At 43.7% G+C, this 18,693-nt stretch overlaps 1 protein-coding gene across 3 annotated transcripts in view; it reads left to right on the forward strand.

The window, feature by feature from the left end:
• COL8A1 (collagen type VIII alpha 1 chain) overlaps positions 1 to 18,693 on the forward strand; it is a 155,266-nt gene that overhangs the window by 124,087 nt on the left and 12,486 nt on the right. For all 3 annotated transcript variants that reach the window (XM_073668117.1, XM_073668114.1, XM_073668122.1), the window contains one exon: positions 16,614 to 16,905. In XM_073668117.1, coding sequence (XP_073524218.1) covers positions 16,617 to 16,905 — 289 coding nt within the window. In that variant the 5' untranslated portion in view covers positions 16,614 to 16,616. The remainder of the gene's footprint in view (positions 1 to 16,613; positions 16,906 to 18,693) is intronic.

Raw genomic sequence — 18,693 nt, forward strand, 5'->3', positions numbered from 1 at the left:
ACAGAAAACAAAATATAATCATCTGCAATCAGTAATACAGATTATAAAATTTGTATTATTACAATCTGGTTTCAATTAGTTTAAAAAATGTATGTGACTCATTCCCTTGAAGAAAAATAAAGAATTATATACCTAAAAAGAGTATTGGATATTTTAAGAACTTTTAATAGCTTACAGCAGAGTAGGGCCCGGACAAAAGAGTCTACCTTGTCGTGGTGGTGGCTTAAAAAATCCTTTTGGCCAAAACGCAAATTGCCTCTTCAGAGAAAAAGAGGACTTGTACTCTATAGCGCCACCTATTGGAAGTAGCAATCCTACAAGTTACAATCAACCCTTTAACAAGTCATGCAATATGACTTAGGATAAAAGCCAAATCAGAATCTCAATTTGCAGACACGGTGTTTCGGGCTGTTGGCCCTCGTCAGTGCAAAGTATGAGAACTGATTTGGCTAGGTGAGAGGCTCTGGACTGAGGTCTAAGGGGTAGCGTTTCTCCTTATGGAGAGTGACACACCAGCTCTGGCACGTCAAGGTAAGGAGGCTTATTCGCCATGCAATGCTCCTCTGGGAAATTGAATATGCAAATTGCCTCTTCAGAGAAAAAGAGGACTTGTACTCTACAGCGCCACCTATTGGAAGCAGCAATCCTACAAGTCACAATCAACCCTTTAACGAGTCATGCAATATGACTTAGGATAAAAGCCAAATCAGAATCTCAATTTGCAGACACGGTGTTTCGGGCTGTTGGCCCTCGTAAGTGCAAAGTATGAGAACTGATTTGGCTAGGTGAGTGGCTCTGGCTGTTGGCTATGTATGTGATCTGGTGTTCGATGGGAACTGTTAATGTGTGATTGGTGAGGACGTGGTAGTGGAATTTTTCCAAGAGTGAGCGGTAGGACTGTGGGAGATTCTAGGGGTGGAGGCGGAAATGGGGTGGAGTCTCAAGGGGGCCTGAAAATTTTGTTAGTATGGGGCCCTGAAATTCCTGGTGGCAGCCCTGATGCAGCTGTGGTTTGCTATCACTCTTCCCTTTCTTATAAGTATGGCTGTCTGAACTGTAACAACTTCCAAGAATGTATAGTATTTATAAACTAGACCACTCCCCTTCTTCTAGATTCTCCTGTATACTCAATTATCACTCTATAGAGTGTAAATGCCCGGCCATTCCTCAATAACCCATCAATAAAACCAAAACCTCTCTGCAGTGCCAAGCAGAGGTGATATGCACTACAATTACAGTATAAAATATATGCAAAGCAAATTACCTCTTAAAATAAAATAGAGTACAAATTATAATAAAGGAATTCATTATTCAGAAAGTGCTAGCATCACCTTCAACACTGCTATAAAAGCTTGAGCTTAAATGGAGTATCCTCTAGTACTGTGATAAACCCATCTAAACCTATTACCATGCCTTCAAAGCATGAAAGCGAAGAACACACTTTGAATTACATACTTGCTAATAGTCCCTCTTTTAATGTAACATGCCGTCCCACAAATAGTAATGAAAAAAGTAGGGGCTCAACGAAGCCACCGCAAAACTTGCTTTTCTGGGACATTTCTCAATATTACATTTACATTGCAAGTATGGGATTGTGAGCAAAATGCATGCCTACCCTGGAGTGACTGACACACTTATTTTACAATATACAGTGGCATGTAAAAGTTTGGGCACCCCTGGTAAAAATTACTGTTATTGTGAACAGTGATGAAATGATCTCTAAAGGGCCTAAAGTTAAAGATGACACATTTCCTTTGTATTTTAGCCAGAAAATAAATAAATATTATATATATATATATATATATATATATAATATCTATATATATATAATTGTCTTATCCCGTCTGTCTTTCTGTCTGTCTGTCCAGGAAATCCCGCGTCACTCATTGGTCCGGCAGCGGCCAATCAGCGACGCGGGATTTGAGAAAAAGATGGCAGTCGTTAGCGGCTCATCTGCAGGACGGAGGTCAGCGGCGATGCAGTCGGGAGATGAGGCGGCGCGAGGCGCTCATCTCCCGGCCGCTAGCAGCAGAAGGACCCCGACTGGCGCCGGCGCCGCTGACCTCCATGCGGCTCGGGTGTCATGGGAGGACCGGGGAGCAGCGCTGCCGGTCGGGATACTTCTGCTGCGAGCAGCCGCTCATCTCCCGGCTTCTCGCAGCGGAAGTAGCCGCTCAGGCAGCGACGCTCCCCGGTCCTCACCAATACGATTCGCTGATTGGTCGCTGTGCTGATTGGTCGCGGCCGCTGCCCGCGACCAATCAGCGATTTTGGCGCCACATTTAAACAGCGGCCGCGACCAATCAGCGATCTTTTCGCCACATTTAAACAGTGCTGTGCTGATTGGTCGCGGACGCTGCCCGCGACCAATCAGCGAGATTGCCGCCAAATTTAAACACCGCTCTGCTTATTGGTCGCGGCCGCCAGCCGACCGCGACCAATCAGCATTATGTGCACCAAATTTAAACACCGCTTAGCTGATTGGTCGCGGTCGCCGGCCGCGACCAATCAGCATTATTGGGGCCAAATTTAAACACCGCTTTGGTGATTGGTCGCGGTCGCCGGCCGTGACCAATCAGCATTATTGGCGCCAAATTTAAACCCCGCTCTGCTGATTGGTTGCGGCCGGCAACCGCGACCAATCAGCGATTTTGGCGCCAAATTTAAACAACGTTCTGTTGATTGCGCCCGGTCGGCTGCATACATATTCTAGAATACACGATGCGTTAGAATCGGGCCACCATCTAGTATATATATATATACAGTGATGGCCAAAAGTATTGGCACCCTTGCAATTCTGTCAGATAATACTCAGTTTCTTCCTGAAAATGATTGCAATCACAAATTCTTTGGTATTATTATCTTCATTTAATTTGTCTTCAATGAAAAAAACAAAAAGAATTGTCCTAAAGCCAAATTGGATATAATTCCACACCAAACCTAAAAAAGGTATTGGCACTGTTTGAAAAATCATGTGATGCTTCTCTAATTCGTGTAATTAACAGCACCTGTAACTTACCTGTGGCACCTAACAGGTGTTGGCAATAACTAAATCACACTTGCAGCCAGTTAACATGGATTAAAGTTGACTCAACCTCTGTCCTGTGTCCTTGTGTGTACCACACTGAGCATGGAGAAAAGAAAGAAGACCAAAGAACTGTCTGAGGACTTGAGAAAACAAATTGTGAGGAAGCATGAGCAATCTGAAGGCTACAAGTCCATCTCCAAAGACCCGAATGTTCCTGTGTCTTCCGTGCGCAGTGTCATCAAGAAGTTTAAAGTCCATGGCACTGTGGCTAACCTCCCTAGATGTGGACGGAAAAGAAAAATTGACTAGAGATTTCAACGCAAGATTGTGCGGAGGGTGGATAAAGAACCTCGACTAACATCCAAACAAGTTCAAGCTGCCCTGCAATCCGAGGGTACAACAGTGTCAACCCGTACTATCCGTCAGCGTCTGAATGAAAAGGGACTGTATGTTAGGATACCCAGGAAGACCCCACTTCTTACCCCGAGACATAAAAAAGCCAGGCTGGAGTTTGCCAAAACTTACCTGAGAAAGTCTAAAACGTTTTGGAAGAATGTTCTCTGGTCAGATGAGACAAAAGTAGAGCTTTTTGGGAAAAAGCATCAACATAGAGTGTACAGGAAAAAAAAAAAGAGGCATTCAAAGAAAAGAACACGGTCCCTACAGTCAAACATGGTGGAGGTTCCCTGATGTTTTGGGGTTGCTTTGCTGCCTCTGGCACTGGACTGCTTGACCGTGTGCATGGCATTATGAAGTCTGAAGACTACCAACAAATTTTGCAGCATAATGTAGGGCCCAGTGTGAGAAAGCTGGGTCTCCCTCAGAAGTCATGGGTCTTCCAGCAGGACAATGACCCAAAACACACTTCCAAAAGCACTAAAAAATGGTTTGAGAGAAAGCACTGGAGACTTCTAAGGTGGCCAGCAATGAGTCCAGACCTGAATCCCATAGAACACCTGTGGAGAGATCTCAAAATGGCAGTTTGGAGAAGGCACCCTTCAAATATCAGGGACCTGGAGCAGTTTGCCAAAGAAGAATGGTCTACAATTCCAGCAGAGCATTGTAAGAAACTCATTGATGGTTACCGGAAGCGGTTGTTCGCAGTTATTTTGGCTAAAGGTTGTGCAACCAAGTATTAGGCTGAGGGTGCCAATACTTTTGTCTGGCCCATTTTTGGAGTTTTGTGTGAAATGATCAATGATTTGATTTTTGTTTCATTCTCTTTTGTGTTTTTTCCTTGCAAGCAAATTAAATGAAGATAATAATACCAAAGAATTTGTGATTGCAATCATTTTCAGGAAGAAACTGAGTATTATCTGACAGAACTGCATGGGTGCCAATACTTTTGGCCACCACTGTATATATTTGTTTTTCCTCTTTTACATTTTAAAAATTACAAAAAGGAAAATGGGCCGATGCAATAGTTTGGGCACCCTTGGAGATTTGTGTGCTGAGATAACTTTGCCCAAAGTCTCAGACCTTAATTAGCCTGTTAGGGTTATGGCTTGTTCACTATCATTGTTAGGAAAGGTCAGGTGATGCAAACTTCTCAGCTTTATAAAAACACAGCCTCCTCTAACCTTGCGCCAAAAAACACCAGCCATGGGTTCTTCTAAGCAGCTGCCTAGTACTCTGAAAATAAAAATGATGGAGGCCCACAAAGCAGAAGAGGGCTATAGAAGATAGAAAAGTGTTTTCAAGTTGCCCTTTCCTCAGTTCGAAATGTAATTAAGAAATGGCAGTTAACAGGAACAGTGGAGGTCAACATAAGGTCTGGAAGTCCAAGCTAAATTTCAGTGAGAGTTGTTCATAGTATTGCTAGAGAGGCAAATCAGAACCCCCGCATAACTGCAAAAAACCTTCAGAAAGATTTATCAGACTCTGGAGTTGTGGTACATTGTTCAGAGACACCTGCACAAATATGGACTTCATGGAAGAGTCATCAGAAGAAAATCTTTCCTAAGTTCTCATCATAAAATTCAGTGTCAGAAGTATGTAAAAGGACATCTAAACAAGCCTAATGCATTTTGGAAACAAGTCCTGTGGACTGATGAGGCTAAAATAGAACTCTTTGGCCCAAGTGATCAAAAGTATGTGTGGAGAAAAAAAAGGCACAGAATTTCAGGAAACAAACATCTTGCCAACCATTAAGCATGGTGGTGGATCAATCGTGCTTTGGGGTTGTGTTGCAGCCAATGGCACTGGGAATATTTCACGGCTAGAGGGAAGAATAGATTCAATGAAATTTCAACAAATTCTTGATGCAAACAGAACACCAACTGTAAAAAAACTGGAGTTGAAAAGAGGATGGCTTCTACAAATGGATACTGATCCTAAGCACAATTCAAAATCCACAATAGACTACCTTAAAAGGCGCAAGCTGAAGGTTTTACAATGGCCCTCACTGTCCCCTGATCTGAATATCATTGAAAATCTGTGGCTAGACCTCTAAATAGCAGTGCATGCAAGATAACCCTGAAATCTCACAGAACTGAAGAAATTTTCCCAAGAAGAATAGATGAAAATCCCTCAAACAAGAATTCAAAGACTCTTGGCTGGCTACAAAAAAGCTGTAATACTTTCAAGGGGGGAGGGGGCTACTAGGTACTAACCATGCAGGGTGCCCAAACTCATCTGCCCTGTTTCATTTTTGTAAGTAATTTTTAAAATGTAAAAGATAAAAATCTATATATTTTTTTGCCTAAAATACAAAGGAAATGTGTCATCTTTAACTTTAGGCTTTTTAGAGATAATTTAATCTTCAACTTGATTAACTGCTCAGAAAAACAGTAATTTTGACCAGGGGTGCCCAAACATTTACATGCCACTGTAGAAGGATACAGTATAATTGTGGACTTCCCGAATCGTTAGTAGACACCTAAGCAATTTGAGGCTCGGGCTGGTGCTTGGTTCCATATACTTTATAATGCTGAGTAAGCCAAGAAGATATACATTTGCATAAAAATAGATACAAATCAGTCATTTGGACAAAAAGGAAATCTATTGGAGGTTGCAGTCATAGTTCTCCTCCAAATACTTGATGACAATTTACAAATCTGAATAAAACCTGGGACTGAGATCCAGCAGGGAATAAATTTGTTGTGATAAAAAGCCAGAATAAAGGATTGTGTCTCAGTCACATACCTTGTGTTATCGCATTTGAATAGCAATTTATACAACTTGTGGTGCAAAAAAAAAGGTTTTAATGTAATGAAATTCAATTTTCTATGATTTACAATTTAAGTATTGATTAATGTTAGCATTAATCCAAATTAATACTTGTCAGTTCTATATTGTACTAGTTTACTTATACATTACCTGGTAAAACATGTTAATCAGTGTTGCTTCCGGACAGGATTTAGAATATGACGCCATACGTTATGATGCTGAATCCATTAGACACAGTCCTCATTGCATCCTCTTGGCTTCTTTGCTCACAGTAATTGAAGTCTCCAGTTACTTATACGAACGTTAGTTCTGTTTCATCCATATGTTACTAATGTTCCATTTTATGGTTAAGATTATATAATATATTATTTGGCTCTGTATAGGAACAATAGTGAAAATTAAGGGGAGTTAGAAAAGGTTTTATATATATACAATGTTCAGCATAAATGAGTTTGAAAGGTAAGATTTAATTCAATATCACACTGAACACAAGAACAATTTCCAAAACTGTGACAAGACAGAGTTTCATAGAACATTGTTTAACCCATAACTTGGAAGTAAATTTCATGATATAACTTTAATTAGAAAATCTTCAGTTTTCCTCAAATTAGTTCATGCAAAAATGAGTACACCGCACATCAAAAACCACTACATCTAGTATTTTGTATGACCGCCATGATTTTTAAGGACAGCACCAAGTCTTTTAGGTATGGAATGAACACGTTGTTGACATATTGCAACATCTTTTTATATTCTTCAAGAATAGCCTTTTTTAAAGCCTGGATGCTGGATGGAGAGTGATGCTCAACTTGACTCTTCTGAATTCCCGATACAGTGGCTTGCGAAAGTATTCAACCCCCTTGGATTTTTACCTATTTTGCTACATTACAACCTGTGTTTAAATATTTTTGTAATACAATTTGTATGTGATACACCGGCACTAAATAGTCTAAGTTGGTGAAGTGAAGTGAGAAAGTTATAGGCATAATTTTAATTTACGGGATCATATAACCCAAAATTGGTAATTGCATATGTATTCACCCATTTTGCGATGAAGCCTCTAAAAATTTCTGGTGCAAGCAATTACCTTCATAAGTCACATGCTTAATTAAAGGAAGTCCACCTGCGTGCAATCTAAGTGTTACATGGTCTGTCAGTATATACACACCTTTTCTGAAAGGCCACAGAGTCTGCAACACCATTACACAAGAAGCACCACTAACCAAACAACACCATGAAGAATCTCCAAACAAGTCAGGGACAAAGTTGTTGAAAAGTACAAAATAGGGTTAAGTTATAAAACAATATCCCAATCTCTGATGATACTCCGGAGCACCATCAAATCCATTATCATCAAATGAATAGAACATGGTATCACAACAAACCTGACAAGAGAGGGTCGCCCACCAAAATGCTCAGCCTGGCCAAGGAGGGCATTAATCAGAGAGGTAGCACAGAGACCAAAGGTAACCCTGAAGGAGCTGCAGATTTCCCAATCAGAGACTGGAGTATCTGTCCATACGACCACAAAATGGCATACACTCCATAGAGGTGGCCTTATGGAAGAGTGGACAGAAAAAAAGCCTTTATTTACACACAAAAATTGTAAGACTTGTTTTGAGTTTACCAAAGACATGTAGGAGACTCCCCAAAGGTATGGAGGAAGGTGCTGTGATCAGAGGAGGCACACCAAAGTAAACGCTATGTCTGGCTCCAAACAAACACATCTCATCACCCCAAGAACACCATCCCCACAATGAAACATGATATTGGCAGCATCATGCTCTGGGGATGTTTTTCAGCAGCAGAGATAGGGAAAATGGTCTGAGTCGAGGAAAAGATGGATGGTGTGAAAGGTTGGTTCACGTTCCAACAAGACAATGACCTAAAGTATACTGCTAAAGCAACACTCGAGTGGTTTAAAGAGAAACGTGTAAATGCTTTGAAGTGGCCTAGTGAAAACCTCTCCACGATGAACAGACAGGATGAAGTTGATGTGGGTTGTACCCTCAGTAGCGCAGGCCACCATCTTCTGTTCCTCCTCCTTCTCAGCCTCCTCCTCCACATTATCACCCAATCCACGCTGAGAAGATGAGATGAGGCTGGGCTGGGAAGTATCACCCTGTGCACTTTCTTCCTCCATATTCACCTGGTCGACATGCAAAGTTTCCTCTGTAATTGTGAGCAGCGAGCATTTGAGTAGAAACAGAAGTGGGATGGTATACCGATTGTGGCGTCATCGCCGCTTTGATGCCTCTAAGTTTTGTAGAACCTCACAGATGTCAGACATCCTTGCCCACTCATCGATTGTTATATGTGGAGGCTGACCTGAATACCAACGGACATGTTGTAGATGGTATTCAACTAAGGCCCTCTGCTGCTCACAAAGCCTTGCCAACATATGTAATGTGCAGTTCAAGCGCATGGTCACATTGCACACCAGTTGGTGAGCTAGCACTTGCAAGTGCTGCTGAATTGCCAGGCCGGTGGCAGCTGTAGCTGACTTGCGGAAATGGGCGCACACGAGGCATGCCTTCACGAGTAGCTCAGGTAAATCTGGGTAGGTTTTCAGAAACCGCTGAACCACTAAGTTGAGCATGTGGTCCAGGCATGGTATGTGTGCGAGCATGGCAAGCTTCAGAGCGACCACCTGGTTATGGCCATTATCACTCACAACCATGCCTGGTTACACCTGATGAAGGCAATTCAGCCGAAATGCGCTGTGTTTACATTTTATTACGTTTTTTAAATTTGTCATATTTTATCTAGAAACCTTTTGTTAGGGTTTTAAAATTAAAAATGTTAAATCCATCCATACCTCCAGATCCTCAGGTCATCTAAGTGGAAGCGCCTTATAGCCTGGTCTTCTGTTTCTTTGTTCAACTATGCCTGGTTGTAGGTTCAGCGGTGAAAGCCACAGATCTGTCTGGTCTGTTATACCTTTCAACAACTCTATGGCGGTGTGCTGTTTGTCACCTAAACAAAATAGTTTCAGCAGAGCCTGTTGCTGCTTCATGGAGTCAGTGCTTTCATCTTGCGACTGATATATAACGTTCCCCCTGTGTACCGTAAGGGAAATGTAGCGTCCCTGGCCATTAGCACTTGTTCACGTGTCATTAAGTGGACCTTCCCAGTAACTGCATTCATCAGTGCATTGGTGATGTTATGGGACACGAACTAGTGTAAGGTAGGGACAGTGGCGGCTGGTGACCAGGTGTCGAGGGACAGCTGCCGCCATGAGGTTGCGGAAAGCCTCAGTGTCCAAAAGACTAAACGCAACATTTCCAGGGCAAGCGATCTGAAAATGTGCCCATTTAGTGTTTGAGCCTGCGAGTGGGTGGTTTGGGTATTTTCTCTTGCGTTCCAAGGCCTGCGATAGGGATAGCTGAACTCTGCACTGGGACAAGGAATTGGACATTGTATGCTTATGGTGTTAGCGAATGTGCAACAACAGGTGCAGGGCGTTACACATCCGCGCCTGCATCATGGACAGGGGATTGGCATGCATGTAGCACAGAGGAAGAGGCAGTGGTGTCACCCACAGACATTGATTGTGGACCCAGGCATTTGGTCCACCTAGTCGGGTGCTTTGATGATGTGCCTCAGCATGCTGGTGTGGGTCAGGCCCCAGCTGATCTTGGTATGGCACAACTTGCAAATGACTACTCGTTGCTCGTCCGCACTTTCTTTAATAAAGTGCCAGACTGGGGAACACCTAACTCTTAGCCTGGGAACTTGCCTCGTGTGGGTGCTCTGGGGAACAGTTGCCCGCCTTCTCCCTCTGGCCACCCCACTGCCTCTTCCAGCCTGTTCCGGTGCTGCAGATCCCTCTACCTCTGCGCTACTGGCCTTGCTCTACATGGCACCTTCCCAAGTTGGGTCAGTGACTCCATCGTCCACCACCTCGTCTTCTACTTCTGCACTTCACTCCCCCAACTTGTTGACTTAACAATATCACTTGTTGGCAACTGTGTCTCATCATCATCTACCTCTTGAGACACTAATTGCTGTTCCCCACTGTCGTTGTCTTCTGACTATGGCTGCTCAAATATTTGGGCATCACTTCACACAAGCTACTCATGCCCCTTGTGACAGGGTCACTGTAAATGTATGTGAGGGGAGATATGCATCACGAAGATTGCCATCTTCCGTGCTGTGAAACCCATAAGTTCCTCTCTCTCTAGCATGTTATGTGCTAAGGGGTTAATTTGCCTTGACAGGATTGGGGTTTTTGTGAATGGTTGTAAGAGATATGCAGGATGGCCACTCACCATATCTTCACCTCAAGGGTGTGGTTAGGCAAGTTAAATGTCTGACCGCTTAGTTTTTTTCTCTATTGTGTGTTTGGAGACAAGGGAGTCTTCTGTCTGAAGCTTCAGTGGGAGCTGAAGTTTACTATAATCTGAGCAGGTGGATCCCATATGCATATGGACTATGCTATAAGTTATCTTTTGTTTTGCTGTTATGCCAGAAAGGCTCTGTTTATTTTGTTGAACCTGCTGTGGTTTATTCTGTGTTGAAATAAACCAGCAGACGAAAACGTTCCTGTGTGTACCTCTGAGAGCAGCCGAGTGAGCCAATCTATCACAGTTGGTGTTTTGAATGCGGCAGCATTCCAGTAACATGTGTAGCTGCTACAGGAAACGTTATATGTCTTGGGTGAAGGCCCCCAGCAGGCAAGGGACATCTTGCAGCATGGAGGATATAATTAAACACTTGGTCCAGACGCAGCAACAGCAGGAGATGAACAGGCTGTTGCTACAGCAAATACAACAGCACCAGCAGGAGCAGTAGCAAGCGCCATCCATGACAGGATGACCGTTCCACTTCCAAGTCTGGCTGATGACTCCCACGTCCGGAAGGCGGCAAGATGGGCCATGCAGAAAATGACCTTGGGGATGATGTGGAAGCCTTTCTCACAGTTTTCGAGCAGGTGGCTGATTGGAAGAAACTTCCACCAGAGCAGTGGGCGGAGGTGATGGCGCCATATTTGACAGAGAAACCCCAAAAAGCATATTATGACTTAGCACTACAGGATGCTAAGGAATACGGCAAGTTAAAGATTGTAATCTTGGCACACCTGGGAGTAACTATAATATGGAAGTAACGCCTGGATGAGAGTCCAAAGAGTCCACCACTGGGTGTATGCTGGCGATAACTCCATCGCTCGCAGATGTTTGACTTGTTACATTTAGTCCAAAAGTGGTTGCATCCAGAGTCTTCAACTCCTGCCGAGATGATCGAGCGTATGTTGATGGTCAGATTCATCCTCTCCCTTCCTAGGCCAGTGCAGACATAGGTTGCCCAGGGTGACCCTCGGAACGTGGATGACCTCGTTGGCCTAGCAGAGAGGTACCAGATTGTCGAGAAATCCCTAAGGAAACCAGACATCATCACTTCCCCATACTCGAATACCCAAAGGGAATCAGGCTCACCACATGGGAAGTCTAGAGTCACAAATGGGGGGGTGTCTCAATCCCGCTGAGGGTTCCGCAAAGGCTGTTGTTAAGGACGTGGTCTGTTGGCGATGTCACAATCCTGGACACATAGCCGCCCGGTGTCATGTGTCCCCTGAACCAGTAGACTGCAGCCTAGACTGGCGTTGTTCCTATTACACCTATCTGGCCAGCAGTGTGGACTGTCAACCCGGCGAGGGGCCGCAGGCATGTCCCGTATCAATTAATGGGGTAATGGTGCTTGGACTGATGGACTCAAGAAGTCTGGTATCCCTGATCAGTGCTACACTTCCTCACCAGTTTATCCCTGCCAAATTTGCGAGCGTACACTGCATACACTGAGATGCCAAGGACTACCCTGTGGCCCAAGTAACCGTGGGAACAGACTGTGGTGCCCAGTCCCATAAGGTCGGGGTAGTCAAGTACTTGATTCATCCAGTCATATTGGGTTTGGGATTTTGCCTTGTTTTGGGATTTGTGGGAAAAGGGGGTCGTACCAAGTGTCTCGGACAAAAGCCAGATCTCTCGGGAAGAAACTCTATAGAAGACAATAATGGAGGCGTTTCCACTGTGTGTCCTTGTCGGAGAGGAGGACTAGACGGTGACAGTGGAGTCCAACCTTCCTGAGTTAAAAGTGTCCGGAGAGAACTTTGGGCTGCTCAAATTAGGGACCTTACTTTAAAGGAGACGTTTGACAAAGTGATCGTCTGTAATGAGGTTGCTCAAGAGCCGGGGGCAGACACCAAATTCCCACACTTTGCGGTTAATAAGGAGTTATTGTATAAGGTGACCAAACTGAGGAATGGTGAGATAGTGGAGCAGCTGTTGGTTCCAGGACCCTACCGGAGGAGGGTGTTAGACATCGCCCATTTGTATGTTTTGGGGGGACATCTGGGGGTCGAGAAAACTGAGGAGAGAATAATGCGGAGGTTCTATTGGCCTGGATGTTAATGAAAGATCCTAAATTATTATTGGTTGGTCCTGCCCTCCCTGCCAGATAACTGCTCCCTCTTCTCACTTCCGACGTCCCCAAGTCCCGTTACCTGTGATAGAGGCTCTATTTGAGAGGATTGCCATGGACCTAGTAGGTCCCTTAGTTAAGTCTGCATGGGGGCATCAATACATCCTCGTGTTCATGGACTATGCGACCCGGTACCCAGAAGTGGTACCACTAAGGAACTCTTCTGCCAAGAGTATAGCTCGGGAACTTGTCCACATTTTTGCCAGGACGGGCCTGCCAAAGGAGATCTTTACGGACCAGGGAACCCCCTTCATGAGCAAGGTGATGAAGGAGCTGAGTAAGATCCTCCAGATTGCCCAGCTGTGAACCTCAGTCTACCATCCACAGACAGATGGCCTAGTAGAGCATTTCAATAAGACCTTAAAGGTCATGCTCAAGAAGGTCATTGAGAAGGACAGTCGAGACTGGGACTATCTACTTCCATTTCTGGTCTACGCCATCAGAGAAGTTCCTCAGCCTCCACTGGCTTCTCTCCGTTTGAGCTCCTGTATGGTCGACATCCACAAGGGCTCCTAGACATTGCCAAGGAAACCTGGAAGCTGAGGTCACACCCCACTGGAGCATCATAGAGCACGTTGCCCAGTTGTAGGAGAGAATGGCGAAAGTGATCCCTATCGTGAAGGCTCATGTTCTCCAGGCATATGAGTAACAGGTAAGGGTATATAACCGATCAGTGAGGCTGAGGCATTTCCAGCCTGGGACCCGCGTGCTGGTGCTTATCCCCACAGTCGAGAGTAAGTTCCTAGCCAAGTGGCAAGGCCCATACGAGGTGGTGGAAAAACTGGGCGAGGTTATTTACAAGGTGTGTGGAATCACTTGTCTCCTGGGAGTTGCCATGGTTGGAGGAAGGAGGATAAGGGTGAGGATTATGTGGTCCAAACTTTTGGTTAGTGAGACTAGACCGTGTGCTGGGAAACATATTGAAAGCTTTATCTGCCATCCAACCAACCCCCTGTTCGCACTGTTCTGGCTTCAAGAGTTGTGTCCCGCGCCCCCCTGCAAAGTGGGACTGGAAGCTGGGTCTCGTGCATGAGTGGGTTTGTTGGCCTCTGGATGCACCATCAGCAGCACGTCCACTTCCCTGTTCCTTATTGCACGCCTTGCGCATTTTAAATTAGATATATATTTACAAGTGCTTCTCACTAAATTAGAATATCATCAAAAAGTTAATTTATTTCAGTTCTTCAATACAAAAAGTGGAACTCATTATATAGAGTCATTGCAAACAGAGTGATCTATTTCAAGTGTTTATTTCTGTTAATGTTGATGGTTATGGCTTACAGCCAATGTTAACACAAAAATCATTATCTCAATAAAATAGAATAATTAACAAAAAACACCTGCAAAGGCTTTGGATGCGTTTAAAAAGGTCCCTTAGTCTGTTTCAGTAGGCTCTACAATCATGGGAAAGACTGCTGACTTGACAGATGTCCAGAAGGCAGTCATTGACACACTCCACAAGGAAGGTAAGCCACAAAAGGCCATTGGTAAAGAAGCCAGCTGTTCACAGAGTGCTGTATCCAAGCATATTAATGGAAAGTTGAGTGGAAGGAAAATGTGTGGTAGAACAAGGTGCACAAGCAACCGGGATAACCGCAGCCTTGACAGGATTGTTAAAAAAAGGCCATTCAAAAATTTGGGGCAGATTCACAAGGAGTGGACTGCTGCTGGAGTCATTGCTTCAAGAGCCACCACACACAGGACGTATCCAGGACATGGGCTACAAGTGTTGCATTCCTTGTCAGGCCACTCATGACCAATAGACAACGCCAGAAGCGTCTTACCTGGGCCAAGGAGAAAAAGACCTGAACTGTTTGGGTAAGTGGTCCAAGGTGTAGTGTTGAGATGTAAGTAAATTTTGCATTTCATTTGGAAAACAAGGTCCCAGAGTCTGGAGGAAAAGTGGAGAGGCCACAATCCAAGCTGCTTGAGGTCTAGTGTGAAGTTTCCACAGTCAGTGATGGTTTGGGGAGCCATGTCATCTGCTGGTGTAGGTCCACTGTGTTTTATCATGACCAAAGTCAGCGCAGCCGTCTACCAGCAAATTTTAGAGCACTTCATGCTTCCCTCTGTCGACAAGCTTTTTGGAGATGAAAATTTAATTCTCCAGCAGGACTTGGCACCAGTCCACACTGCCAAAAGTACCAATACCTGGTTTAAAAACAACAGTATCACTGTGCTTGATTGGCCAGCAAACTCGCCTGACCTCTTGTCAAGAGGAAGATGAGAGACACCAGACCCAACAATGCAGACAAGCTGAAGGCTGCTATCAAAGCAACCTGGGCTTCCATAACAGCTCAGCAGTGCCACAGGCTGATCGCCTCCATGCCACGCCGCATTGATGCAGTAATTGATGCAAAAGGAGCCCGACCAAGTATTGAGTGCATTTACTCAACATACATTTCAGTATGCCAACATTTTGGATTTTAAAAACATTTTTCAAGCTGTTGTTATAAAGTATTCTAATTTACTGAGATGACTTCTGTGTTTTCATTGGCTGTAAGCCATAATCATCAACATTAACAGAAATAAACACTTGAAATAGATCACTCTGTTTGTAATGACTCTATATAATATGAGTTTGACTTTTTGTATTGAAGAACTGAAATTAACATTTTGATGATATTCTAATTTTGTGAGAAGCACTTGTATATGCCTGCAAACTTTCCAGTATTAATAGGGAAAAGAGAATATTTAGCCCTGACAAGGACTGTTGTTTTAACGGTGCCGCAGCAGTATAAAAGTACTGCAGTAGCAATATTAAATCCTGCCTAGATGCCTCTAATCCAAAACTATCCTTCCACTTAATGCAGGCGACAGCGGTTTTACTACAGAAAGGAAAATATTTAGCCCTGACATGGACTGCTGATTTAACGGTACAGCAGTGATGGACAGGTACTGCAATAGCAATGTTAAACCCTGACTATATTCCTGTTCTAAAATACGCTCTCATTCCTATAGCAACTCTCCCTAAACTGCTTCCTGAACACAGTGTGCCGAGCATTGCATCACATTGCATCTTATATAAGATCCCATGATGCGATGCGGCTGTTCAATCACAGTAATACCAGTATCCAACATGGCTACGGCATTACCATGTATGGCGGGCAATCCTCGCATGTTCATTGGCTGTCTGACAGGCGCTAAACATGTGGGGCGGGGACTCGAGCAGTGGCGATCACGCTCGCTCATCACTAGTGACAACTCTATATGTAGTAGATAACACAGGATTACCAGTGATGTCATAGCTCCCCCTGCCTTCACAATGACATTTATCAAGATTAGAGAATGACCAGTGTTTTTGCTATACTTAGTTTTTCACATCATTCCCTGCCAGATCTGCCAAAGTGGATGACGCATGGGCATGGCAATTCCTGCCTGACAAACCCTTCAAAAGCTACACCACCTTAGTGGCGAAATTTATGCCAGAAATGTACTCCAGTCTCTGACTTGTGTCACATTTCTGGCGAGACACAGCCCACTGATAAGATGCACCTAATTCATTAAGTGCTGTGTGCTTTCCAAACTAATTATGGCCCCATGCCCCTTCATTAAGATTGAAATCATTAGGGGCGGTTGTGCAACACCCGGGCCACGGCCACTGTGCAGTTGACGCAGCTGTGCTGTTCAGCTCCGCAACTCAGAGCATCCGGCCGCCAGGAGCGGGAATAGCTGATCGTCGGGGGTACTGGGTGTCGATTCCCCACCAATCAGATATTGATGACCTATCCTAAGGATAGACTATCAAAATAAAAGTCCTGGACAACCCTTTAAGTGATTATATAAAAATGCTAGGTTGATCGGGATCAGATTTCATTTAGTTAAAAATCCTTGTTTTATGTGCAATATTTTGTGACTGAAGATTGTATATTGGCAAATGTATGATTGTTATGCCTTTTGTCAAGCTTTGGCTCATATCTGCTAACTTCTTGTATTTTAGGTTATGGCGCTTCCACTCAATCCCGTACAACGACTCCCGTTGTTATCAGTTATGCTTCTTAGTCTGCTGAGTTATGGCAATGGAGGTGGCTACTATGGAATGAAACCATTACCTCCACAGATTCCACAATATCAGCCTATGGGACAGCAAATGCATCACATGCCGATGGGAAAAGATGGCACACCAATGGGACATATTGGAAAGGAGAAGGCACACATGCCACATTATGGAAAGGACATACCTCAAATGCCAATGTTTGGCAAAGATATGATGCCAAGAAAAGATGGAAAAGGTATATATATTCTGAATGTTAAAGGGTTCCTATCACCATAAATATGTAATTTTAAAACTGATGTACACGGACGAGCAAAAGGGTCCATATCTCACCATTTCAGGCTCCACATCTCCACATCTCACCATCCACTACTGCTTCGAACGTGAGACTACCATAATTTTATAGACAATCATCTTGGCTATCTCTTACATAAATTTGACTTGCAACTATTTTGCATTTGATTAGTTATGCAGATTCAGGTCATGTCACTGCATTGTTACTGTTTTTCTCCTGGTGGTGGAAAAATCTTTTTCTTCCTGTATACTACAAAATACAACCTGTTCTCACATTCCCTAATAGCTCAGTGTGTTATTAGGTTGATTCCCAAGTGAAAGGTCACTGGTTCGAATCGAGGAGCAGCCATGAAGAAGATTTCCCAAGAAAAGAGAAACAGCATCATCCAGATCATTGATAGCGGTCTCTCGGCAAAGAAAATTGCCAAACTGCATCATGTGATTGCCATGACAGTTAGAAGAATATGAAATAAAGTCCATCCATCCATTCAAAATCCAAGAGGTAGACATTCAAGTCAACAAGTCGGCTCTTCACAAGGTCTATCAGTTCAGGTGCGACAAACACGGCAGTGGAGGTGACTCATATGCTTTGTGATAGTGAGATCACAGATGTCCATGCAAGCACCATGTGATGCACGTTACACAAGTCTGGAATGGTGACCCGAAAAAAGGTGAAGAAGCCTCGACTTCAATATCGTCATAAGAAGCATCAGCTCGAGTTTGCAAAAAAAAAACACGAAAAATGGACAGTGGAAGATTGGAAACTGGTGATTTGGAGCTATGAGACGAAAATCTATAGACTAGGCTCTGATGGGTGCAAATGGGCCTGGAAGAAACAAGGAAAAAAGGGACTAACGGATCGAGAAATTGAAGGAACTGTCAATTTCGGTGGAGGAAGCCTGATAAGGGGTTGTTTCACAGTTGGATACTTGTCCAAGATTGATGGTGGTCTCAATGCTGAGCTATATGTGAGTATCCTACAAGATGTGTTACTTTGTACTGTGGGTATGAAGAGGATGACAGTGTTCCAGCAGGACAACGACCCAATCATACGTTGAGATTGGCGAAGAAATGGTTCAATGACAATGAAGTAGAGGTGCTGTATTGGTCCCCACAGTCCCCAGACCTCAACCCAATTGAACACTTGTGGGTAGAGTTGAAGAAAAAGCTCTATACATATTCAAGTGAGTCAACCAGTATGCAGCGACTTTGGGAATGTGTAGAAGAGACCTGTGCTCAGATTTCAGTCGAGACATGCTTGAATCTGATTCGGAGCATGTCAGTGTTGAAAGCGAAAAGGTGGATTTACAAAATACTGACAAAATCATAAAAATTTATATTTTTAAGAGAAAAACAATAACAATGCTGTGACATGACAAGAAAATGCATAAATAATCATATGTTAAATAGTTGCAAGTCAAATTTATGTATGAGATAGCCAAGGTGATTGTCTATAAAATGATGGTAGTCTCATGTTCGAAGCAGTAGTGGATGGTGAGATATGGAGCCTGAAAGTCAAAAGTTCAAAACATTGTTACCCTTTTGCTCATCAGTGTAACACTATTTTCATCAAAAAAAGTGAAAACCATCCCACCGCAACAAGGTGTACCCAGTTGGGACAGTCATATCTTCGAGTATTAAAACCTCATCTTGTGCCAAGTGACCTCAATGTAAATAAGGGCAAAGCAGGACACGGATTTGAGTGTTCAGTCACCTGGCCATGGAAAGCTTT

The sequence above is a fragment of the Phyllobates terribilis genome, unplaced genomic scaffold, assembly GCF_046119375.1.
Source record: "Phyllobates terribilis strain yellow unplaced genomic scaffold, ASM4611937v1 Scaffold_2__4_contigs__length_985480577, whole genome shotgun sequence".
In the NCBI taxonomy this organism is placed as follows: Eukaryota; Metazoa; Chordata; class Amphibia; order Anura; family Dendrobatidae; genus Phyllobates; species Phyllobates terribilis.